Source organism: Gavia stellata, chromosome 2 (assembly GCF_030936135.1).
Source record: "Gavia stellata isolate bGavSte3 chromosome 2, bGavSte3.hap2, whole genome shotgun sequence".
Lineage (NCBI taxonomy): Eukaryota > Metazoa > Chordata > Aves > Gaviiformes > Gaviidae > Gavia > Gavia stellata.
In genome coordinates, this window is record NC_082595.1 from 55,563,224 (window position 1) to 55,588,334 (window position 25,111).

Consider the following 25,111-nt stretch of genomic DNA (forward strand, 5'->3'; position numbering starts at 1 on the left):
TTATAGGGTATGAGAACAGTGTCCAATTCTCTTACCCAGTGCTAGCTGGAAGACATGATGGAGGAACATTTCAGTAATTAGCTGTAACACATTTGACAGGTAGATTCAGATCACAACTCAATAGAAATGCAAATAGAAGGAATTTTCCAGATAGCCTTTCAACATAGCTCTACCACTGAAGGCAACGTAAGTTGCACTTGAAAAGCTATAATTTGGCAGCATCTGTAAACGCATCAGTGTTCTTTCCACTGCTTCACTAAGTGCTTGGGGCTGGGGTTTGCCACATTTGCAGAAGTTTTGCTTTCAACATTTTTGGTTTTAAGCAATTCCCTTGTTATGACTTCAGTCATCCACCTACTGCATGTTCCGTCCTACTTGTGACCACTCTCCTGATACCTACTTTCACAGGAACTGATGTATGGCGTTCACTAGCACACTGGCAATGTTCATTCAGTATAGTGCCTTTGCCATTCCCACAACCATCAGAAACTAATTAAGCATACATATGATGGTTAACAGTTTTGGTAATTTTTTTCCTCTATGTGTTTTCTTTGAATTTCTACAGTTGTGGTATTTCACACACAGTATGAAAACAACACTCATTTTACACTAGGCTTCTTTGCAGACCAGCAAATAACAAAACTGGTAGAATTCCCAGGTAGGATGTCTTTCCAGCAGAACAAGAAAGCTGGGGCTGACAGATGACAAGTGAATGATCTAAAGCAATATTTTCTTGTTGAAAGCTGTAGTGGTAAGCAGATAAAAGCCAGTCTTCAGCTTTTGAAAAATACGGAAGAAAAGCAACTAATCTTGTTTAGACAGTTACAGTTCCTTTCTTCATTGACATTGTCATAGGTTCCTCTTGACTGGGCATGAGAGGGACTTCCAAGAGGTTTTATTCTTAGACCGATGTGACAACTCAGCTTCTTGAGATTGCTGTTTCCAGAAGGAACTTACATGACAGTTTTAAACTACATACTTATCCTTGGCTACGTGCTCATCATTTGTCCACACAGGAAATGGACCACAAGGGACTACATGTACTTTCATAACTATTTCTGTCTTTAGAATACTTATGTTCATCACTTCAATTTTACGAACAGTATCTTCACTCACTGCCCATCTCCTCCAGTCATTTCTTCAGGCTGGCAAGTGAAAAACAATAGAAATTATGATATCACATCCAGACACTACTGTGTGCCCCAATCTATAGCAATTAACGTTGGCCTCTGGGTGCACCTTCACTTTAGTTTGGATCAGGAGCACATCTTTGAACACAGTTTACTGATCATCCCCACTTACTGTGCTTTTATTCATGCTGCAGAGTGCTCTTGGAGAGTGCTCTTTCAGATGCAATGCAGTTGGCAGCTGCACTTCAAGGGTACATCAAAGGTCCTCCAACTGCTAATGAAATGTGCAGCAGTCACATTAGCTCCTCAACACCAACTCTCCTGTTAAAGCAGGCACTCCTCTTAGGCTGCAGTACCTGTTAATGTAGACATAAGCTCAGACAGTTAACTCCAGGAGAGAATTAAAGCACAGAAACTAATTGGAAACTAACTAACTAACTAACTAACCAGCCTGCTTAGGGACAGATCTTTGGTTTCTGTGGCATCCCTGTTCTGCTGGCTAGCTGAGCTGGACTCTGAGGATCCCTTCTGTAGGCTCCATTTCTTCCCTGGATGTGGGCTGAGACCTGCACCTATGGCAGGGTTCAGGATCCATCAAGTGACATGGCCTCTAGGAGCCAGCAACCATTTAATACCCAGAGAAAGTGAGCTACAAAGAAGTAGCAGTACTTCCTTCAAAAACTACTTACCTTCAAAAACGAGAAGTTAAATCCTAGAATATCTGAGAAATTACTCTCCTTGTTTATATGCCTCAAGTTTAATTGTAGATAAATGAAAAGCTTTTTACTCCACTAGGTGGTGTAATTTGTCCTTCTGTCAAATGTGGCCTTACAAATATTCCCCCTAATCCTTCATTCCAGATGGGGCCACAAAATATCATATGAAAAGTGAAACGGGAATCTGGTCTGCAGGAGTCAGCAACTTTATCAGGTCATGCTTCTTTCGCATTTTCTATGATTCCTTAAAAAAAGCTTCTGTCAGGAAAGGATAACTTACCTTTAGAACATTCCTAGATCCATGAGGAATAAAGTAGAAACCCGAAACAAAAATATCATTGTTGCCCTCTATTTCCCCTTACACCCAGGTGCCATCTAAGCTGCTCATGTGATTTATCTCATGTTTTTACAGTGTAACGTTCCTAGAAGCTCTCTCCTTGGTTTATGTCTGAGTTACAAGATGATGCATTCAGACATACTCTTGGATCTTTCTTGGCCAGTTATGCTTGCACTTCTGCGAGTATAGCTACATACAGGAGAAGCAGAGAATGCTAGCCTGCATAACAGGGAGTATCTTGGAGGATATACCCTGGCTAAATGTAACCCTGGTGGATATATCACTCTGGCTGAAACAAAAACAACCTCCTTGGCTGATGCCATCCAACTCTTGGCTTCAACTGAAGTCCAGATTAAAAAAAAGTTATGTCTGGATCATAGCTTGCTATTTAGACATTGCAGGCATTTATTTGTTCATGCTCACTAAATAACATCTACTGACACGCATCAAAAAAAAAAAAAGAAATCTAGGAAGCAAGATGCCCAACAGCCCATCAGCAGCATACCACTCTTCCTAGAGTTCTGTAGCTACTAATCTGCCATGGGATTCAGCTCTCCCTGAAGTTCAGCAATAAAGAAGTCCTTAATGGAATAACACAACTAGATAATTTTTATAGTGTTTCCAGGATGTCTTGTAGGTATTAAGCTTAAACAGAGGTCGCAGAACTCACAGAAACAAACCAGTATGAGAAAACAGATAGTTGTTCAAAGCACAAAGACTGAACTGAACAAAACCCATCTGGCAAAGTGGAGGAAGCTCAGCTATCCCATCAGTTGCAACTGCCCTTATGCTATCCGCCCACAACTTTGCTTGCTTGCCCTTGGAGAACAGATAGTGGTAACAGGCATTTTTTAATGAACAAACCCACGAGAAATGCAACCAAGAAACACATCCAACACAGAGGGAATCGTCAGCTTTCAGCGCTGAAACTTTCTGGTACTTCCTCACAGTCACAGTCTGTACAGAACCCACATTAATTCAGGCTATTTACATATCCAGATACATTCGAGATCGGCCAGAGCAGATAGCTCTAAAGAGTTTTCAGGCCCACCATACCCTCTCCAAACACAATATTTAACATACAGGACTGCCTACTGTGCATTATTAATGGCATTTCTAAACATTAGTGCCACCGGAGGATTTGTTTCCGAATGCAAATTTAACAAACCAACTATTTCCATTGTGGATGATTGATGCATGACAAATCTGAGGTATCTGCATCTACAGTTGTGAATACTACAGACTTAGAAAATTTGTCCGGAAACATTCTGCTAAATATTTCAAGCTTGAGTGGAAACAAAACCAGGAAGTTCCTCAACAGCTACAGTAAAGGCTTTGATCTCATGAAAACAAATAGTTAGCAATTGGATTTGTCTCATAACCACTTCTGCATCTCCAGTTACTCTGGAATAAAATTATCTAGAGTAGGGTCTGTACGGTATTATATTGACCAAATGTTCCAAAAGTATAGCTCTTGATGTGACAGAAAAATGGGTAAAGGTCCTTCTTGGTTATACACCCTAGATAAACGGCCTTCTTAATACTATCACCTTGTGCACACATTTAATCACAAGAGGAAGAAGTGGTCTATGCAATTGTAAATTCATACATGTAATAATCTTCACATTAAGTACTAGACTGCTCTATGAAACAAAGAAACCTGAGAAAAACCATGGCAACTGCATGTTTACCTGTGCTGCACAAAGAATGTATATGCTAATGTCTAATTAGTGATGCTGATCAATTTAAACCTGATTTATGGCCTACTGCAAAATCTCATACCAGTAGACTGCTTGATAGCAGTACCAATGTACATAGCTCTATCATAAGAAAAAAGCAGTTTGTGCTGGGCAAACACACACATTCTGAAAAAATGCATTAAGTATTCACAGGACGGAGGTTTGTGTTCCATTAAGTCACCTTCGTGCTGTTGTTAGAATATGCCCCTAAACAGAGGTAGGTTTAAGGGGTTAAGAAGGAAAAGGAAACTTGGCACAGGGAGATCCCTACTACTGGCATCGCAGCAACATAACTGCACTCCAGTCTCAGCAAATGCGGGTTTTGCAGACTTCAGTTTGCAAATTGTGACAGCAGATGGTTGAAACCTGCCCCCATACAAATCCCATGCCTGAAATGGCATTGCCTACGTTTACACGCCCTGAGAAAAGAGACTTGGATTTCCAAAGAACTGAGTGAGTAACTTCTGTTCCCACATACTGGGATGCCTGTTACAGAGGGTACAGGACACTTGAAACAACAGCAAAGTATCTGGCCACTATTACGTAGCCAATCAACTTTTACTTAGACATGGAAGGAAAACATGTTTACCAGAAGAAAGATCTAGGGAGATTTATTACTCCCCTGAAATTCAAAGAAGTCCCAGAGGCTCCCTGTCAGCATGTCAGTGCTTGAGCAAAAGGATGAGCAGGTTCTTTAAATCACAGGCTAAAGTAAGTATCAGCATAAATTGCACGGAGACTTCATCTCCATGTTGCTTCCCGATTGATACAATCTGTATATGAGGAGTAATCCAAATATTGGATTGCACATATTTGGCAGGTCTTGCACCCCTCTTCACAGACCATGGTTTTGTCATAACTCACAATAAAGTTACTGTAATATCGCTCAAACAGTGTGCTGTGTGGCACAGACAACTGCTTGGCCATTTCATATAGGTTTTCTGGCTTCAAGTCTTCAATGCCGTAAGCTTTAGTCAGGATGTATTCTAATTTCCAGTTCGATTCATTTTTCTTGTTGGCATCTCTGAGGTCCAAGTAAAACTGCCAAAGATCCTACAGTTAAAAAAAAAAGAAAGAAAAAATAGACACGCCTGTATTGCTTTCTTCGCTGCTTCATTAAGTCTCTACAGTGATATATTGATTAGGAAGCTGTCACTCCTCATTACTCACAACTGAATAGAAGGTCACGTCCCACCCCAAGAGCTGGGCTTACTCCCAAAGCTGGTACTTGCAGTGCAGTAATGGTGGGGGGATGGGGAGGAGAAGAAAAAGGAGCCACAAAAGGCAGCAGTGGCAGTGTTAGAGGTCTTTCCTGTTCAAACTGTAAACCAAACTCCACTATGCTCATGTCTGCTTTAGGAGCGGGGCAAAAGGGTGAGAACCAGCAGCTTCTTTTCTGCAAGCACTGCTTGATGGGCAGAATGGACAGAAAAAGAACAGCCCAGGGAGAATTTAAGGGAAAGGGAGAGATGGAGATGCAGGAGTGAAATCTGCACAAGAAAGGAGCAGCCTGTATTAGCATAGGTCTCCAGAGAGAAACCCCAGTCCCAGTCAAGCTGCAGGACTGCATTGTCACTGAACTCAGCAAGGTCAAGATTTTACCCTGAATTACAGAGAGAATATCTGATTCATTCAGAGCCAGAATAATTATACAGGATTCACTTTATCTCAAAAAATCACGAGACTACAGAATAGAAGTATTCTACTTTTTTCTTTCTAAATGTATCTATAATTTCCTATAAAAAGCATGAACTCTGTATAGGAAGGTGCATGACTACAAAAGACATCACATGGTTAAAAATGCTTTTCTTCCTCTGCTCTTCTACACCCTTTAGAAGCATTTCATGGACTGCACCCCAAAGCTCAGGCTATCATGGGCAAACAACATTGGTATGTAAACAAGCCCAGGATTTACTGAACCTTTTTCACCGTTGCAAATAGTTTTAGGATTCTGCCCAGAAAATTTGTCTTTGATTCTACATCGTAAGAATATTCCATGGAGAACAGGAAGTACTGGTTAGTCCTGCAGGCACAGAAAGACCGACCAAGTTCTCTTTCAGATTTCCTTTCCTTTGCCCAGGAAGAAAAATAAAGAGTAAGCACTAAAGTTCCACCAATAGCCATAACAGTACAAAGGCTGACATCTCGCTGTAATTTTTAATGACACTATATTTAAAGTCTTAAACAACGCTTTAAAATCTTTACTTACCAGCAAGCTATAGTCAAGAAGATCATATTGATACAATCTGACACCAGGGTTATTGGACTCCATTTGCCATACATTCTTCACTGGGGTTACAGCAGGTGCCACAAACAAGGAATTTACTGGCTTTTCTGCAGGAAGAGGGAAAGTGAGGAACAGTTTCCTTTCAATCATTTATTTCTCAAACAAATGTTTTTGTAGAGAACCAACATAGCAAGAACCAGCATGACTGGCTTAGGTACATTAGCATTTTTTTTCCCCTGGATTAGCTCTATCACTGTGAACTCCTTCTACACTTCCACTGGATAGACCAAAATCTGTGTAAAATACCACAGTACACATTCGTGTGTACCAGTTAAGTTTGTCTGTAGTAGAGGCTTCCCACCAGTTCAACTACCTGTGCAAAATGGTCTTGCCTATATGTAAGGTCTCTGTATTTTGCATTATTTCTACTGCAGAAATATTCAAAACTTTTAGTTGCTGTCTCCATGCTATATTTTACATGTTGCTTTATGTATTTTTCACTTTATGTATTTATGATGTTATTAGAAATACCAGGGTATCATCACCTGACCCTGACTTCACTCATCTAGACTAGCCCAGCACCTAGTATGTTAACACCGATCTTTACAGCAACTGAAACATGAGGATGTACATAGGTTTAATTAGAATATGCAGGTAAGTATTTTGAGAAGTTCTCTGTGGAACAAAAAAGAAGACCTAACTATTCCTTTCTCTGACAACATCACAGCAGTGAAATCACAAGGTCAGTCTCCACGTATGAGCAGAAGCTTTGAAAGCTTGGAAATCAGTAGATTCTTCTGGAGGAGATAAAACTGAGCTCTGTATCTCAGTACACTGATGTTGGCTACAATATTGCATTTATCTTGAATTGTCTGGAATTTTGTGAAGAGGAAAATGGCAGGAATAGAAGACAGCCTAAAACTGTACAGATAAGCACAAACTGTATTTAGCTACATGCAATTTCACTGTTTAAATTTTGTCAAAAGATGCAAAATTATTAAAATAATTTGGAAGCAGTTACTTGCACATGCAAACTGTAATGACAAGGCACCAAGATCAGTCTGTCCTCAGTGAAATTTGCAGTAGAGGTGATGATTTCATGCACAAATGGGACAAGGTACAAAAATATGTAGGTATAAGACTGCCTTGAATACCATTTAAAAATATAAAAAGCCAGTTCTTTCACTAGGGCTGTATTCCTTTTTACTGGAGATTAATTCCATGACAATGCCATGTAAAAACATAAATGATATAGAATACTGTTGTTACCCCGGTCAGCATTTTAGGCATTGCTTTTATGAGTTCATATAAAACACAGATAAAGAGCCAATTAATATTTGGGTATTTTACATAAACCAAAGCAATGGACCTCTCACTGTTCTATGGTACAGACACAAATATTTAAACAGTTACTTGCTAGAGATCTTCTCTTAGAGATGTTAGAGTGCTCCATATAGCCATACTCATGCTTAAAACTAAGGGATTTCAAAGCAATAAACAAAATTTTCAAACCTGGGTGCTTTTCTTGAAGGGAAATTAGCTGATCTAAGAGATGCAACAGGCAGACTTTCTTTCCCCTGCCTCCTGCTTACCCTTATCTTAATTAACTTTGAAGCAGCAGGGAACTCAGCAGAGAGGCACAGTAATGATGCAGGAAACATAAGAACATAGAGCATGTCTAGCTGGCCTGAGAACATTCCCTTTGACACATTACACAATAGCAACTGGCTAGTATAATTTGCCTGTGTCACTGAGAGAGCGGATAGGAAAGACTAGAAATTCTTGTCTAGGCATAAGCATTCATTAAAAAAAAATAGGAAGCTTGGGGAGTCTCTTCTGACTTCAACAAAAAAAAGACAGTGTGCCCTGCAAGGTTCTCTTTGGAAAAAAATTGGGAGTGTGTGAAGCTTGAACTCTTGCAGATCAATAGCAGTATTTCCCAATTTCCTTTTTCAATTATTTATAAGAGAGACTGACTAGTAAAAACATGCAAGAAAGTATTAATTTGCTTTTAATCAAGAAGAAAAAGATGAAGGATTCAACAAGCGTCTTTACCTTCTTCATCCAGGAGGACCATGATACTATCTCTATGTGTATGTCCAAAAAACTGCCCCGCAATAACACTACTGTATCTGCGAAAAATCTTTACCAGTCTCTCATTGTAATACTCTCTGATAGCTGTAGTGTTCCTTGCATATGGTAAGTATCCTATTGGTACATGTCCTATTATATATACCTAAGGAATTAGATACAGAAAGCACAATTAGCACCTTCATTTGAAACTTATACTTTCAGCTGTAACTTGGAAATGGTTACCACAATTTCAAAATGCTATCTTAGAAATGGCATTCTGAAAGCTATAAATCACGACAGTGTTGTTGTACGAAGTACAAACAGTAAGAATGTTTAAATTCACACAACAGTTTTGTTATACAAAATACAAACAGTAAGAATGTTTAAATTAATACCAAAAAAATTTTTTTTTTTTTTGTGAATTCATTATATACTTGGGAAAAAAGTTCCGATAAATCTATGTGTGATTTTAGGCCAAAGGAAAATTTGATCAATTATTTCAAATGAAATAACAAGTTACTAGGGCAAGACTTAGGATTTGGCATCTCAAGGGGATTCTAAGAAAAACTTATGTTAGAATATTACAGAGCCTGAATGGTCAGAGTCACCAGAAACACAGAAGAACTGGTTAAAACCTCTCTGTCTCAGGTCAAGACTTGATTCCAAATGCACACACCAACTAATATGCTGCAGGGTTTTATGAGGAAGGGAAATCTCTCCTTTCTCCCGACTGTAACATAATATTTTTAAAATTACAACATTGTAGCAAAATGTAAGCATGTTTCAAATTAAACACTTTTTCTAGTCAGATGATGATCCAATCCCCACACCAATCAATCAAACACAAGCCAACAATCTATAACCTCACTTCAAAATCTCAGTATTATAGAACAATTTATTACAACATGCAAATCATAGCAATCGCTGCAGCTTGGCTGAGTTTTGTGGTGGACAAACTTCTTTCTATTTTCTATTTTTAATATTTGTAATTACATAAAAATGTAAAGGAAATATGCTAGCTTTTGTCTCAGGCCAAGGGTGCACATTTTAAAAATAAAAGGCTGTAAGTAAAAAGAATCAGGAACAAAAGTGAAAGTATCAAGTATTCTCATCCTGGCTTCTACAGTATTTTACATAGTAGGAAAGAAAAGGTATTTTACTGTATAATTTGGGAAACTGCATTCAACTATTTTATTAATTGTTGTAGTATAATGTGCATAATTCATGGAATAATTACTAAAAAAAAGAAATTTTGATTTTGCAGTATCTTTGGCAACATTAATATTCTTCTAGAATCATGTTTATATTTTCATTGTCTCCACTTCTTTCTTCTTTTTTTTTTTCTTTTCAATGTTTAAACAAATAATGCTGATGGGTTCTGTTCACAGCCCCTACCTTTTCCTTCTTTTGTAAAGAGGTTTCTAGTATTCCCTCCAGCCAGGCAAACTGGTTGGCTGGGTCAGTGATATTCACAGTTACACTGTTGGGGCTGTAATATAAATTTGTGTTCAGACTGATTATCCTGAGTGGTTGAGAGCTATTGCTGGATTCAAACAGCTGTGTGTAGAAGCCACCTGTGAAAATAAGACCAACATCATCTGAAAAATTAAAGGCTTCAAAGCACAACTTTAGAATGAAAGTACAGCACTGACAAAATACCCAGCCTTACTCTTTCTAATAAAATAAAATACGGCGTGTTTATTCAAGCCATGCATCACCTTATCACAACAGAACATCTTAAGAATCTGATTTTAGCAACATTTTAGTAGAAGTTGACACTGAATTTTTTATTAATTCTTGCCTGTAATTGCTTTTGTGTTTATTTGACAGTTTTCAGATGCAATTATCCAACTGACACACAAGAAGTGCCCTGTAACATTTCTTCCACACTAAGAGATGCAGTAATTGTTAAAAAGTCCGTATTTCTTGAAATACTGCAAACATATAGGTTCCTCCAGGAAAAACTGTTTGAGTTTAGTAGCCTTGTACTTTGAAAGTCATTTAACTTCAAACTGGAATATGATGAAAAGTAAAGATCATGTTTTTCAATCCACACTCCTAAAACTCTCCATGACATACAGAGCTTCTTCAGTGAGTGCAATTTCACAGTTCATGGAGTTCAGTGGAGCCATGGCAACAGAGATATAACAATACACCTTAACTTAAGGTCTGCCCCTTTGAGTTTTATTTTTCCTAGCAGAGTTTCTACTTCCACTCTTACCCAGAGTTCCTTCTCATTCAGGACACAAAAACACATATTAAACTTCCAAATCCCTAATGTTTGAGTGGATTGGAAATTGGGTTGAACTTTTCAGTCCTTTGCTAAAAAGAAAAATCATAATTAGGATATCAATATTCTCCCAGTTTAGTAAGTTGGACACAAATATGATGCAATTAACAATATAATCACCAAGACTATGTGCTATAATAACTTAAACAAATATATGCCTTTCACTATGCTCTGAAATACATACAGTATCAAAACAGAAACAACATTTTATCTCTTTTTTTACAACCAAATTTAAGTCTTCTTGTGCATCATACGCCTTTATCTAAAGAGGTCTTGAAGGCAGTAAGATATTTCACATGCATTGGTACAAAGCAAATAATACTGTACATGTTACAAGCAGCAATAATTATTGCATCAGAAGAGAATAAATGTACCGTGAAGATAAGCATTGCTATTCAAAAAGACAAGTAACTTCTTCCAGCAGAAGCATTACAGATAATCCATTGTGCCGATTCATCCTATGAGACTTAGCTAAACAAACAGGACAAATCTATAGAAACATTAGTTCCCTAAGCCCTAGCTTTACAATGCATTACTGGCATATTTTACCTTTTCTGAAGGTACCAACTGCTTCATCAGTTAGCCAAGGTTTCCAGAAATCTGCTACAGCATTGTAAACTTCACTGGTAGTTACAGGAAGCTGATCCTGTGAGAGAGCAAAACCTGCCTAAGTCTTAGCATTCAGACACATAGACACAAGGGAAAAAAAAAAAAAAAAATCACTAAATTATCCCACCTGACCTCTCTCATAGCACTTAAGTGTATCCAGTCATCACCAGGAGGAGCTCAAGAAAGGAAAAAAAAGCCTTCTGAACATCCAGTATTGCTGATCAAGAACAAATGTCTGAACTTAATCAGAACTGACTGCATGGCCTTGTTAATGCATTGATAAACTAATGCTGGAAATATTTCAAGCCTTAGGAGCACAGCAGAATGGAAAACCATACATTCTGCAAAATTAATAAATACATAAACTGAAGATTCAAAGTCTAAAAATAAAGTCTCTTGGAGCAAAAGCTTGAACATAAGCTTCTTTTACAGGTGAATTTTTCAAGCAACTTGGGGTTCATAGCAGCTCCCCAAAACTCCACTATGGCCCTCAGAAACATTCTGGTGAAACTCACAAATTTTTCCATTATATCCTACAGTTCTAGTAACAAAGCATTTAAAACATAAAAGAAAAGTTTTGTCAATCCTTTCTCCCACCAGCTCTAATTAGGACTATAGCACTCTTCAGTCTGAGCCAAGCAATGCCCAAGCGCCACAGCCTGTTAAGAGCCATGCTCTCATCTAACCCTGATACGAAGATCCCAGCCTGTCCTTGCCTATCCTAAAATATCTGCTTGGATTCTTGGTGCTATTAAAAAAAAAAACAGAGGCCAAAAAATAGGAACAGTATTACAGCACATGTTTTCTTAAACATAAAATTTGACCTTTCTAAGATCTCTGAAACTAAACCTACGTTGTTAGAGGCTTAGGCACTAAGTCTCTGTCTAGGAGTAGTGCAATCAGAAGTCTGTTCAGACATTTGTTGCTTGCAGTGCACAGATACCAGTTATTAAGAAAGCTTTGAGCCATACCAGTCAAACCAGAGCTAGCAGTCACTAACAGAGCAAAACCTGATCTCAGATAAGAGGCCATTTTATGGACTGAAGGCGGTTTGGACCCAGGCAATTCAGTGCTCTGTGAACTTGTGGATTAGACAGCAGTTCAGGAATTTGTTTTAAGCAGGGACAAGGATGTGAAACAAGAAAGACTATGCACAAAACTGAGGTCACAATATACGATCTGAAAGGTACCCCAATGCTTGATTAACCTGAGTAGTATTTTTAATAGGCTCTGCAAGAAACATCACCCAAGACTGTTTAATTGTTAAGACAGACAGGTCAGAACACAATAGAGAGCAATAAAATTCGTTGGTGCGTGGTGAGCACGCGGCTTTCACGCTTGCTCTGGAACAGCCTACAGTGTGTGGCTTGCTCCACATCGCTTCCAGTCTACAGGACATTTGCCAAGCATGTCCACATGAAAAACAGAAATGTCATCAACAGCAAAAAAAAAAAAAAAAAAAAAAAAAAAAAAAAATCCAACAACCTGAAATGACCCCACAGCAGGGAATTTCTGATCCCATGGTCTTTTTTCAAACAGTAACAGAAAAGTATGTCAGTTCTGCACTTCTGTGTGGCTTTGTGCAAGGAGAACTACAACAGTTATTCCAATCAACAGCCTGCTTCAAAATACTATTTGCTGCCCGTCTGCCCCTCCTGACTATCTTTTTTCCTATGTTCAGAATGAATTTCACAAACAAAACTCGTATTTGTTGGAAAAGTCACTACATTCTCTGTCTACAAGGTTATTGTATACATTTTTCTTTTGTATCAAAGGAGACTGCTGAATGACAACTATTCTCTCTTAAGACTTCTTAAAAAACAAAACAAAATGAAACAAAACACTGAGTGAGATGTCAGTTAAAGTGTTATTTATCAAAATACTTTACCAGTGGTTTCTGGTGAACCAACCTGGCCCCCTGTCAGTGCATATGACAAGCTGAAGCTATGCTACCAGAGTAAGAACACAAGAGACTGAAGTCCCAGCTTGGTTTGTGCACTTGCATTTCCAAGATATGTTTAGCTCTTATTTTGTCTCTCACATTTCCCCTTCCCCTCTCTGAGGACCTCTGTTACTCCCTGATTTGGGAATCACTAACTCCAGCAATGATACAGGCAATGATACAATCATCTACTACACCAAGATATACCCTGATAGGCCTAATGAATAACAGAGAAAGCTGGAATAAAAGTCTTTGGGGGTGTGAAGGGGTGTTACTGAATTCCCATTAGGCATTTCAAATGAAATATTTCAGCTGACCTGCTCCACATCCCTTCCGATCCCCTCAGATCCAATGACAGAATTTGCTGCTCAGTCCTGTGTGCTGCCAGATCAACCCGCAATATGTTTTAAAGGACACATGAAGCAACTGTTTACTTTTGAGCTATGCCAAGAACAATATTCACAGAACACTGAAAGTAAAAAAGCACTGTCCTCAGCTGCAGTGGCACACATGTCCAGTAAATCATCAATGTGAATATTTATAAGTGTCCAATACGGAAAGAAAAAAGACATATTTTTAATAATAGTGCCAAAACTACGGGAACATTACAAAAATTCTGCCATGAGTCTGAAAAATACCCAGTGATGCCAGCAGACAGATTTCTAGTAGGCCTTTCAGAAGGCCTTGAATCTTACCACAGGCTCACAGAGCCATTAAGGATGTAATTTCTGTTAGATTAAGTTATTGTACACACACGCATGACTTACACAGCAAGAAAAAAATAAGTGTATTAACTATGATGACAGCTGGTGGTTCTAAGCCATGAGGAATGATTAGCAGTAAATTTGCATGGCAATGTACAGATTTTACCTGGCATCAACGTTTGCTTGGGTAAATTAACACACACGGAGAAATGTACTTTCTGTTCTTGATTGGAACTATTTATAATTTTAAATGCTAACTGGAGAACTGTAGAATGCTGTTTCCAGAATAATAGTTACACAAATTTACTCTTATTTTTCACACCTGCTTTCTGAGGGATTAGGAATACACTCAATAAGATACATAAACAAATTTCTAACTTGTTTTACCTGTGGCCAGTAGTCATGATTGCCCAAGGCCGGGAAAACCTGAAGATCTGGAAAGAAATTACGAATTGTAGAACTCATATTGCCAATGATGCTAATAACCAACTTTGTGGAGAGTTCTTTTACAGGAACATGAGGAGGGCTATCTCTAAAAAAGAAAAAGGCTTTATTAACAAAGGTTTATTAGCAACATAAGGAAAGGCGAAAAATTCTGCAAACACATCTACATTCTAGCATGTAATACTACTATTGGCTCTTTAATTAAAATCATAGAATTGCCTGAAAGGCTTTCTGCAAAGGCTTCTTTTAAAAAAAACCCAAACAAGTAGACTAATGTTTATCCTATGATTCACATTTATCGTAACTAAGATTTCTCAGAAATTAAATTAATTCATCTGTATCATTTTGAGCTACTGTGCAGTTTGGGTTATATATCTACCGCCATCTACACAACCTTGTAAGTTTATTTTTCCCATTTTAACAACATCCTGTTGAAGTACAATAAAGTAAGTGAAATAAATTAACCGCTTGTCTTTACATATTCGTATTTCTTAACACCGTTCCCCCAGCAAAATTAAGTGACATAACATATATAAGCTTTCCAGCAAAAAAGACCCCATTGATAAACAAACTAGTTCTCACAAATGGTCAAAGATACTAATCTCTTTGATAAATTATCCACTGATGTATACCATAAAAATTATGTAATGGTAGAATGGAGAATTTTGCTATGGCAGAGAGGTAAATTAATGCTATCTTTTATGAATACCTAGAAAGTAACAGGGCACAGTACTATTGAGCTACTCATATGCCTCCTTTTCACACTTCTTTCTCCAGTCTCACTGCTAAGGCACACAAAGCCTCACAGATAACACCTCTGTGAGAGAGAATTATTATGCCCATTCTCTAATAAGGAAGATCAGCACAGAAAAGGCAAGCGTTTTACTCAACAGGGGATTGCACACATCCAAAATATCGCAATGAGGGACTGTGAAACCACACTTTCTTTAGAAGCACATGCAGCTATGAGGGATAGTAATGGAGAGAGAGACAGCATCTACGACACTGTTACCCTCCCCCCTGCTAGCCCCGATCTAGAATTCATACAGGCACCGAACCTGAATGGTAACTTTATACACTTTAAAAAAAAAAACAAAACCACATAAGCTATAGTATTGCTTGATTCTAGTCACCTGTTACAGAACCAGATAACATACAGTTAAAGGGTATCTTCTAAAAAGGGATGCACCTAATTTAATGACCTTAAGACTTACAAAATCTAATACCTCCCATAATAATTCATTCCAGCCAGTTATTCCTCTGACCTTTCTTTTTCCACTTCCCACCCTGCCGGCACCAATTCTATTAACTTACACTAATACAGCCATGTAGTAAATGTCTCAATGAACAGTCCAACAATATCCAGAAATTATTACAGAGATCGAAACCTGTTCCTGAGGCCTTATATTGTCACTCAGTCTCCCACTTATTAGTCATTCAGACAACTAAAGGAACTATTTAAAAGTAGCATTTGTGAGATACTAACCTCAGATCTGTTGGTGCAAATATGAACTTGTGAATTACTGCACTATATAGTTATCCAGCTGCTAAAAGCTTTAACTGCAGAGTGACTTGAACACTTACCCTGTCCAAATCATGAATGAAACCTGCTGTTTTGAATCCTTCATGAATGCAAATGCTGACAAAATAAGTTGATATGGAGAATCACACAAAAAGTCTCCAAAAGGGCCTGGGTTGGAGGCATTGGCTCCTTTGGAAGAAGAACAAACTTTGGTGCGATCAGGGGTAATGTGGTAAGTCGGATCTAAATGTAGGTCAGATACATGCCAGAACTGCCCTGTTTTCAGAAAACAAAGATTAAAGAAGATGCATTATTTGCAGTTGAACTGGATATACATGGGTAACGCCAAGTTTGCTTCAGTTTGTCTACCACTAGTCCTCTTTCAAGTTTTGAAAAGGACAATAAATTTAACAAATTGTTGATTAGCCTGTCTGATAAGTGTGGGCGAGTTCTGCATTCCTGACAAGAGTCCTTCACGTAATCTGCTTAGAAAAACTGAAAACAGAAGCAGAGGCATAGGTTTAAGCTACTCAGCAGAAAAAAAATGGAGGCTGGGAGGGACTGGAAAATCAGCTCCTTTTCATTAATAGCAATCTGGAAACTGGAGAGTAGAGGAGGCGACAGAAGGACTTCTCCACTCCACCACCTGAAAAGAGAGGGAGTTGCTTTTAATTATTTTTCCAGACCTTCTCTGGCTGGAAGCTACCATAAAAGATCACAGTCTAGAAAGAAAGGCAAGAAACAGCATGTGTGCAAAAATTTCAAAGCTCTTCTCCCCAGCAGCTGCAGCAGCAAAGAGACTAGGCTTCTCACTGGAGAGAGGTTGTGTCAGCCTTACCTACTCACTACTTTCCAGGCTGACACATTCTCAGCCACTGCTACTTACCACTGCATAGAAAAAGGAGCTGAGAAGTATAGGAATATGGTGAACAAGATGAATTAAGCTTGTATTAGACTACCAGCCTTCAAGTTTCATGTAAAGCTAGAGTAATTTCTTATGTCAGTTTCAAAGTACTTGGGAAAGGGACATGTGTAACTGGGGTAGTGGTTATGAAACCAGGACAGATATAAATTGATTTTTCCCAAGGTCACATGCTCACTCTATGGCAGAGCAGGTACCACGCGACTGGACCCTGTGGAGTTTTCTTTCAGGAAGCAAAGACCAGCATTGATCTTCGAAATCTGCAACACCGCGACGCCTACTAACAGGAGACAGAGAAATGCCTGGACGCTGCTGCATGTTTGGTCCAAGGCACTTATGAGTCACAGGGAATGAAAATCCTGTGGAAGCCATTTCGGAGCACTCACCCGTGTACACTACTGTACCGCTGATCATGCCAGGCAGAGCATGCGTGTGTTTGCTGACAGCACAGAAACCAAATTTAATGTTTGCAGTGTGTGCCTCAGGACACTGCGCCAAAGGCGGGGCAGGGCTCACCTTACCTGCCACCGTCCGGAGCGCCAGCCTGCCCTGGCTCACTAAATATAAACCCCATTTAACCCCCCCGCACCTGAATAGCAACGTATTTACTTATCTAGAAGTCACATGAAGTGGAAGCCAGTTGGGACAGGGAATACCACTGCAGCAGTCTATGTGCGGGCAACAGTGACAAGGGGAGGGAAAGAAGGCGCAAGAGGGGAGCACGTACCCCGGGCCTCCCCCGCCGAAGGGCCCCCGCGCTGGCAGCACGGAGGGGCGCCCGGCGGCCCCCAGCCGGGCCTCTCTCAGCTGGGGCGGCACCGCGGGCCGCGACTGCCGCCCGGGGCCGGGCAGCCCCTCACCCGCCTCCCCCGTCCTCCACGGGCGGCCCCAGCCGGGCCCCTGCCCACCGTCACCCCGTGCGGGGGCGGCCCCGCTCAGGCGCTGCCCCCCCGGCGGACTCACCCACAGCGGAGCGGGGCTGCGGGCCGGCCGGCGCCGCCTCCAGCGCGGAGCAGAGCAGCGCCAGGCCGAGGGCCAAGCGGGCGGCGCGTCCGCCCCGCAGCTCCATGTTGGCCGTGCCGGGAGCGCCCTGCCCGCCGACCGCTGCTCATATGACTGCCCCGGCGCAGAGGAAGGGGGCGAGCCCGGGGCAGCTCGTGCAAGCTCCAGCCCTTCGCTGCCTCTCTGGGGCTGCCGGAAGCCGCACCGCGCCCCGCCCGCACGACCGGGGGCCAAAAGCCGCCCTTGGCCGGGGCCCCCCGCTCGTTGTCGGGCGGCGGGGGCAGCTGCGGTCGCCTCAACCGGCCGTGCCGGGGGTCGGGGTGGCCTTCAGGAGGTGCCAGGTCAAGTGCTTCAGGTCAGCACTGAGGCGCTGAGGACCTCGTAGGAGCCAGCCTGGCAGCGGGCAGGGCTCAATTCACGGCACCGGCAGACCTGAGGCGGCCTCGAGGGAAGGTGAGGCAGGCAGCGGGAAGGCGGGAGTCCCTTCCCGGCTCGGCCGGTGGCCTGTGGCGCTCGGCGGGCCGTCCCTTCGAGCCCTAGACTCCCAGGAAGGGCTTACGGCTCTCCGAAGTGGCTGGGACCTGTGGCTGAAAGTCCTCCCCTCCACCACGCCCCGAGCGTGCCGTGGCCCCGCCGGTGCTGCCGACCGGCAGAGCGGGGGCGTGAAACGCCTCTGAGGGCCCGCGGTGCTGCCGTGCCGTGCCGTGACCTGCTCTGCCGTGCCGTGCCGTGCCGTGCCGTGCCGTGCCGTGCCGGTAGCCCTGGGGCACAGCCTGCCCCTGCCCCGAGCAGGCTGCACTCGGACACCGGGCAGGAGTCTCAAGCATCTTCTGAAAGGAAGGTTTCTCACAGTACACATGTAAAGATGGATCCTGGTTACTTAGCACGCTTTAAAATTAAAAAAGCCGATGACATACCATCAAGTACACCTTTAATACAGCTTAAGGAAAATGCTGAGGTGTATTGTAAATACGAGTCTCCATTGCCAAGGCTTTATGGTAGCGGAGCAGCTGTTTATTGCTGAAGTCAAAAGTACTTTTCTAGTGAAGGAAGAAGACTCGGTGTCAGTTTTAGGAGCAGACCAGAATAATGATGTCATGGATCCCATAGCTACCCCCAAACATCCCGCTGCTTACTGTGCTGTTCTGTTAAGATCTGCTTTCCAGGGCTTTGCAAAGCTGTTTTACCAGCAGCTGGAAGTCCCATGTGTTGCTATTTTCCTCACTTTTCCGCTCCTCTGAACAGCGCCACAGGCGCTTTGCAGGTACCACTTCTCCACTTTTCTCTCCCTTATTTAATTTGACATTAGTATTGTTCATCTTTAGAATAGCAAAAGACTTCCGCAATAAGCTTCGTGATTGTTTTGTGTGGCTTATAGAACATACGTATGTAGGGAAAAGTAACCTTTGTTTAAAAGTGACGGTAATGTAAAATACTGTTCAGGGTTTAGTTGTAAACCAAGTCTTAACAATGTCTCTGCATTCCTTTTCTCCTATTCAATAAAAACCTTATTATTTTTTTAATTCATGACCCCACAAATCACTTGTCATGAAGATGAATGCCAGTACGGGGGACCCAAGTCTGTTTTCCCCAGTGATGAAGGAAAAGCAGCTGCTCCCACCTTTCTGAGAAGGGCTGGCTGGGAAGGACAGTCATGTGGCAAATGCACCCGCGGGCAAACAGGCAGCAACGGAGAAGAGACAGATGAAAGCTGTATTAGGTACTGAAGCTGAAGATTAAATGAGGTAATAAAACCGAAGGGTAAAAGATGCTGTTTAATTGTAACTTGCACTATAGCAGCTGAAGCAGCCCAAAACAGAGACTGCAGCTCCCCATGCCACTGGAACAAGTTCTGCTTTTCATTTCTCTGATGAAAAAAGCTCCTAGATTTTTAAAACAATCAACATCCACCAAATAAAACATATTTATAACGGTTCATAATTAAGGACTCAGTGTTCCCCACAAGATAAAACAGACTTGGATGTTCCTTTCAGGCAGCCTCTTCGTGAAAAAGTAAAGCTAACAACATTGAATTTTGTATTTGTATTAGTTAGGTGCCATAGTTGCATCTGAACTTCTGTGAGGTAAGTGAGATGAGCTACCCATGTTATCCTAGCTGTCCAGGGAAGCAAGAAGCTACTTCCCATGATACCATGTAGCAGATCCGAAGGATGGCACAGTGCAGTATTAGGCCTGGGATGTGGGGCAGGATGCCCCTCTTGCGCCACCCTCTGCAGCCACACACCCCGGGAGTGCTGCCTGGGAGCAAAACACCACAGCTCAGCTCTGCTTGTGTTTGAGAGGATGTAGGTAGCTGCATCTCCATGTGGTCCACTGAGTCAGTGTGTCAGAAAACACAGATTTTCCGAACAATCTGTTGAATGCTGCCAGCAACCTCTTTCAATTTTCCTAATAATCTGAAGTGTGAGGCAGTTTTTCCCACCCCCATCTTTTACAGAATATTCTTCAGGAATAAGGTTTTAATTTCCTTCTTTTAAGCAGCATTTGAAATTGCTCACAGTACGAATTGTTACCTCCTGTATATATTAGCTATGAAACTACAGCTCAAGGAAGGGCATCTCGGAAGGTTTGTCTTTCACTGTTTTCCCTTTGTTTTCCTTCCACCCCGTGGAGATTGATGGAAGATAAGCTTTGTACTTTAGGTTCCCCCAGTCCTGCCTTTTTTAATGTTGGTCCTTTCCTCCCATCCTGTGAAACACTTCAATCTTTGCACTTTGGTTTACTTCAATGTTTTGTATATTAGCAAAAAAGCCCACCAAAACAAATAAAAAACTCTTATAACTATTAAAACCAAACCAACAGGATCCCCTCTGACATCAAAGGCTGTCTATCCATTGGCCTTAGCATGCACTGGATAACACATTCCCAGTGAAGGGACGAGCTGAAACTGGCTTGCACCTCTCACTTCTCTGCCTACTTATATAAAGACAGGGGCTTTAGATTCCTCCAGCAGAAAGAAGCCGTTGAAGTGGAGTGAAGGCAATGTTTTTGTTCCTGTATTCTCTACATCAGAGAAGCTGCTGCAGCATTTTGTACCACATGCTTTTCTGTTGTTTTAATTCAGAAAAATGAACTTTCAACAACTCCCTCCAAAACACTGGAATATTAGCCAATTAAATGCAAAAGGAGCACAGGTTTAAAAAACTTTTTAATTTCTGTTTGATCTGCATTCCAAAACAATTCAAATATGTTCCATTTACTGTAAAAAAGAGAGGCAACTGTTTCAGAAATTTAATGCCAAGTTTAACCTGTTTCACTATATAGCACAAGCTTGCCAATTTGATGGCATAAAGTTTTTTTAAAAAAACACACACTCCAAAACTCTCTATTAACTTTTCATGCAGAAATGTGCATTTTAGCTATGTTCGATTATGGACAGTACATTAATCCATCCAGCAGAAGTAACATCTGGACAGAGGTCGGGTAAACTCTATGCTTTCTCATAGTGGCGAACAGCAACCACATCACCAAAGGTGAGAGTCTGCAAGTCCAAGGAAAAGACAGACACGTTAGATGCTGGACCATTTTCTGTAATGACTTAACACATATTCAGAAGTCCATATTTGAGCAAGGTTGTTTTACATCATGTAATTTACAGAAAAACAAGTTGGTCTTGATTATTGGTATTTTAAATGAACAAGAGGCAAAACCTCAAAGTTTGGATCCCATAATAAACATAACTTTCTCCTTGCTACTTTCAAACCCAAGAAGCACATAATGCCCATGTACAAGGCAACAGAGACTAGAAATTACTGTTTTTTCTAATTTTTCTAATTTCATTAATGTAATTTCATAATTACAACATTGTTCTAATAAAGATTTAACGCTTACTTTCCCAAAGCTGATCACATTGCACAATGTGCAATCTGAAATCCAAGTCCTCTATGCCTATATTCTATACTATTATGCATAGGCACATACTTAAGGAGAACCTTGTATTAAAATAAATGCATTCTGTGCACTTATGTAGCTATAACTACCAAATATTTTAGTTACTGCAGTCGTGCAGAACACTAACTACAGTGTGTGAGCTTTGGAGGTATTTCCTGAAGTGGAACAGGACAACTCACCATGTTCAAATTCCAAAGGAAAAGGTGTTCTGTATAAGCGTGTAGCTGTTTCCAAAAACAAAGCACGTATTTTCCCTCGAATCACTTGTCACATTGTGTTGCACTGACCGTATGCTTTAAGGTTTTAATTATTTGGAAGTCTCCACCCACATAGATACTCTCTGAAGTATTTAGAAAACAAGCTAACCGGTTTTCTCCAACAGCCAAGTCACATAGATTAGTATAGCTGAAGGGGTTTTATTTTTGAAAGTTACATCTCTGTGCCAAAAATAAGCAGGAGATGTACCACCCTGGACATTAGATATAGTAACTTCCACCATTTATTCACCCCATACTCCTGTTCTGAAAAGTCAGGAGAAGAATGTGAATTTAAAACAACACTTGTCTTCACACAATTCCTGTTTATTGTAGTTTTTAACAAGATAGGAGGAATAAACCCTTTATTATTAAATATAAAAATGCTGTTACCTCCAGCAATATTGTACTTTTATTTTCCTAGGGAAATATTTGTTCTGTGTAATTAGGTATTATTTATTTGTGCATCCTTAAAACAAGTTTTTAAAGAAATCTAAATTAGCACTGGCAACAATTGCCTCTATATCAATAATCAATAACTTTGTATCTTTTTCCAGCTCACCAGGACTTTTTTTTGTGTTTGGGCATTTACACAAACTGTAGAAAGAACATATACTCTCTGGAAATACACAGGCTGGCCTGCCTAAAACCACTAGCAATTTTTTAATTGTCAGTAAAACAAGACACAAAACAAATAAATATTTGAAAAATCTCTGCTACCTTTCCCCACCAATTAGTTTAAGGGTTTGTGTATAAGTAACACTATCTGTTCATAAAGCTTGAGATAAATGTAAGTGAAGAGTGTTAGTGGTGTATGTGACTGCTCAGTGAGCTTTATACTTACCATTACCATTTTGCCATCCTTTATCTCTCTCACAAAGTTTGTCTCTTTGCCATCCCATTTCTGTACGTGCACTAGCTTGTCTCCGTCCAGGGTCACAACTGACTGTGAGATACCAAGAAACGCAAAGACATTCATTTATTTGGGGCGTTTGGGATTCTGCTCACACATTCAGCGTGCACTATTCTATTGAATTCTCTTCAATAGATGGATGCGGATCTAGAATGATAAAGTAGTCGCAGCCATTTTAAAGCCAAGCCCATGAATCATCCTCATTTTAAGCGTGAACTCTATACAATTCTTGTTTGTGTCAAAGGATGAGAAAAAGTTGTTTTCTTTGAGTTCCAGTCTCACAAGGACCACTGTTTCAGATGTGCTTTGGGATAATGTTTATGGTAAGCCCCCAAAGATGCAGGGAAGAAGGCACTTCCCCATTTCGACTGGAAAAAGTTATGCCAAATGATATTTGGATTGAAAGAAAAGGGGACAGCTAACACAGTTCTTCGACACTGGAAGGCAGACAGGGGGCTGGCAACATAACACATTGCTTCAGACAAGACATGGTGTAAGCAGGCAAGTAAGATGCCATGTCATCTTTTTTGCCTGTCCTTCACAGTGCTACAACTGGCAGTAGCAGAAGTTACATTTTTTTCCTTTGACCCTACCAAAGATACAGCCTCGGGGCGGGGGTGGGGAGGAAGAAGAGAAAAAAGAAGCCACTGCGGCCCGAGAGTTCACTTACTTTGCAGTTTCTGTCATCGGGGGTAGTTTCATCAAATTCCTCTCCAAGTTTAAAGCTGATTTCTGTGTTTTTGAAAGTGCTCTGAGTCCTGATCACTACTTTGTCCCCCTCGCTGCTGATAATCACAGTGGGTTTAGTCACATTCCCCACCTGCCGTGTTGCAAACCCCACTCCTAGACCATCAAAGGAAAAGAGACATCCATCAGACATTCGGTTTTTCACGTCTTTTTTTCTACACATCGAGGTACAGAAACCCCTCAGCTTTCAACAGCTTTCAGCTATCATGGTGAAATACTACTTTCTGCTTCGCTTCTGCCCTTATACCCAAAGTGTCCATCGGTACTTCCCCCCCCCCGCCATGTAGCTCTTATCCTCCCTCGCTCCTCCGAGCGCCGTGACAAGGAACCTAATTTAGCAGCGCGGCGTGCCCAAGCAGCGCCGCGGAACGGGTGACGATCGCTTCTGCTGCTGTGGATTTCAGTTCCTTATCACTCCCGCATAATTTCTTTTTTGTTTGTTTGTTTCCAGTTTCTCTGCAGGCGGCATTTACCTTTCTTTCATACGCTTTCCCTAACCTGGGGGCATCTCCGGGAGCCTCTCCCCAGCAGGACGGCTCTCACGCAAACACACCCCGGCCCCCCCGGCTGAATGACCCGCCTCTATTGCCAGAGGCAGAGCCGCCCAAATCTCCCCCGCCTCTACGAATGCCTTACCTACACCTCTGGCAGTGGGGGGCTTTTTAAATTCTTACATAATTTTTTTTTAAGGCTGGTGCAGAATTCCAGATCTCCGACACACGCCGCTGCCGCCCGGCCGTACCTACCCAGCGCCTTCATGTACTCGTCGAAGTTGTGGCTGTCCACCAGCTTCCAGGTGGCGCAGAAAGCCTCGACCATGGCGGCCGGCTGCAGGTGCCGACAGCGCTGGCGGGGAGTGGCAGAGAGCGCCGGTGCCGCCGCGCCGCCCCACATTTAAAGCCGGCGCCCGGCGGGGGGCCGGGAGGCGGGGGGCAGCCGCGGTCCGCCCCCGCCGGCCGGGCCCGCAGCGGCGGGCCGGCGACTCCCCGCCCCGCCGGGGGAGGGCGCGCCCCGCCGCCGCCGGGGAAGGGACGCGGGGTGGCCCCCGGCCAGGGCCGCTCCCCCGGCCGGGGCGCCCAGCGGGGCGTTGAGGGGGAATGGAGAGGGCTGCCTCCCCCTCCGGCACGGCAGCGTGTGCGGCACCTCTCCTCACCCGAGCCCTCCCAGGGGCTCCCGCCGCCCGCCCGCGGCGTGTTCCCCGTTAAAGCAACAGGGGCAAAAAGGGAAGCGGGCACCGAACGAGAAATACTCTGCTGAATAAAGATACAGGATCGCACCGCTACTGCAGAACACCACCTCTAAAAGCTTTCCCATGAAGATTTCCAAGCCCGGTTTGGTATTGGCCGAGTACAGATCCCTTTCCCCCACCATCACATGGCATCTATACAGATGCTGTCTGAAATTGGCATTTGCTGTTGCTGGCTGGAAACAGCACCTTGCCTCCACAGCTGGCAGCTTTTGGAAACTAGGAATGAAGAAAGAAGGAAAAGAGCTTAAAACTGTTTCATCTAACACGATTTTTTTCTGCCAGAGAGGGAATGTTTTCCTTCTTCTAGTTGTTCCTTGAAATTCATTGAAGGCTCTAGGCAGTCATCTTGTCTCTTGAGTGTTTTTCAGAAAGCAGCCTG

At 41.9% G+C, this 25,111-nt stretch overlaps 2 protein-coding genes across 2 annotated transcripts; both read right to left on the minus strand.

Annotated features, from left to right (window-relative positions):
* Nucleotides 1–2,808: 2,808 nt before the first annotated feature.
* SMPDL3A (sphingomyelin phosphodiesterase acid like 3A) lies at nucleotides 2,809–17,724 on the minus strand. The gene is made up of 8 exons (XM_059832948.1): nucleotides 17,619–17,724; nucleotides 15,796–16,009; nucleotides 14,155–14,299; nucleotides 11,062–11,158; nucleotides 9,618–9,796; nucleotides 8,205–8,385; nucleotides 6,132–6,256; nucleotides 2,809–4,975 (listed from the first exon to the last, which is right to left on the minus strand). The coding sequence occupies exons 1-8, from the start codon at nucleotides 17,722–17,724 to the stop codon at nucleotides 4,664–4,666; spliced, it is 1,359 nt and encodes a 452-aa protein (XP_059688931.1). The 3' UTR covers nucleotides 2,809–4,663.
* A 3,085-nt stretch (nucleotides 17,725–20,809) lies between these two features.
* Nucleotides 20,810–24,319, minus strand: FABP7 (fatty acid binding protein 7). Its single transcript, XM_059831355.1, has 4 exons — nucleotides 24,230–24,319; nucleotides 23,407–23,579; nucleotides 22,668–22,769; nucleotides 20,810–21,159 (listed from the first exon to the last, which is right to left on the minus strand). The coding sequence occupies exons 1-4, from the start codon at nucleotides 24,300–24,302 to the stop codon at nucleotides 21,109–21,111; spliced, it is 399 nt and encodes a 132-aa protein (XP_059687338.1). The 5' UTR covers nucleotides 24,303–24,319; the 3' UTR covers nucleotides 20,810–21,108.
* Between the last annotated feature and the right edge of the window lie 792 nt (nucleotides 24,320–25,111).

Excerpts from the sequence above, each read along its gene's own strand:
- FABP7 (XM_059831355.1), bottom strand. The coding sequence starts at position 24,302 with ATGGTCGAGGCTTTCTGCGCCACCTGGAAGCTGGTGGACAGCCACAAC. Across the intron at positions 22,770-23,406 it reads CCGATGACAGAAACTGCAAA|TCAGTTGTGACCCTGGACGG; the intron begins GTAAGTGAACTC and ends GGTATCTCACAG. Across the intron at positions 21,160-22,667 it reads AGGATGGCAAAATGGTAATG|ACTCTCACCTTTGGTGATGT; the intron begins GTAAGTATAAAG and ends TTGGACTTGCAG.
- SMPDL3A (XM_059832948.1), bottom strand. The coding sequence starts at position 17,724 with ATGGAGCTGCGGGGCGGACGCGCCGCCCGCTTGGCCCTCGGCCTGGCG. Across the intron at positions 11,159-14,154 it reads ATCATGACTACTGGCCACAG|GATCAGCTTCCTGTAACTAC; the intron begins GTAAAACAAGTT and ends GCTCTCTCACAG. Across the intron at positions 9,797-11,061 it reads AGTTGGTACCTTCAGAAAAG|GTGGCTTCTACACACAGCTG; the intron begins GTAAAATATGCC and ends TTATTTTCACAG.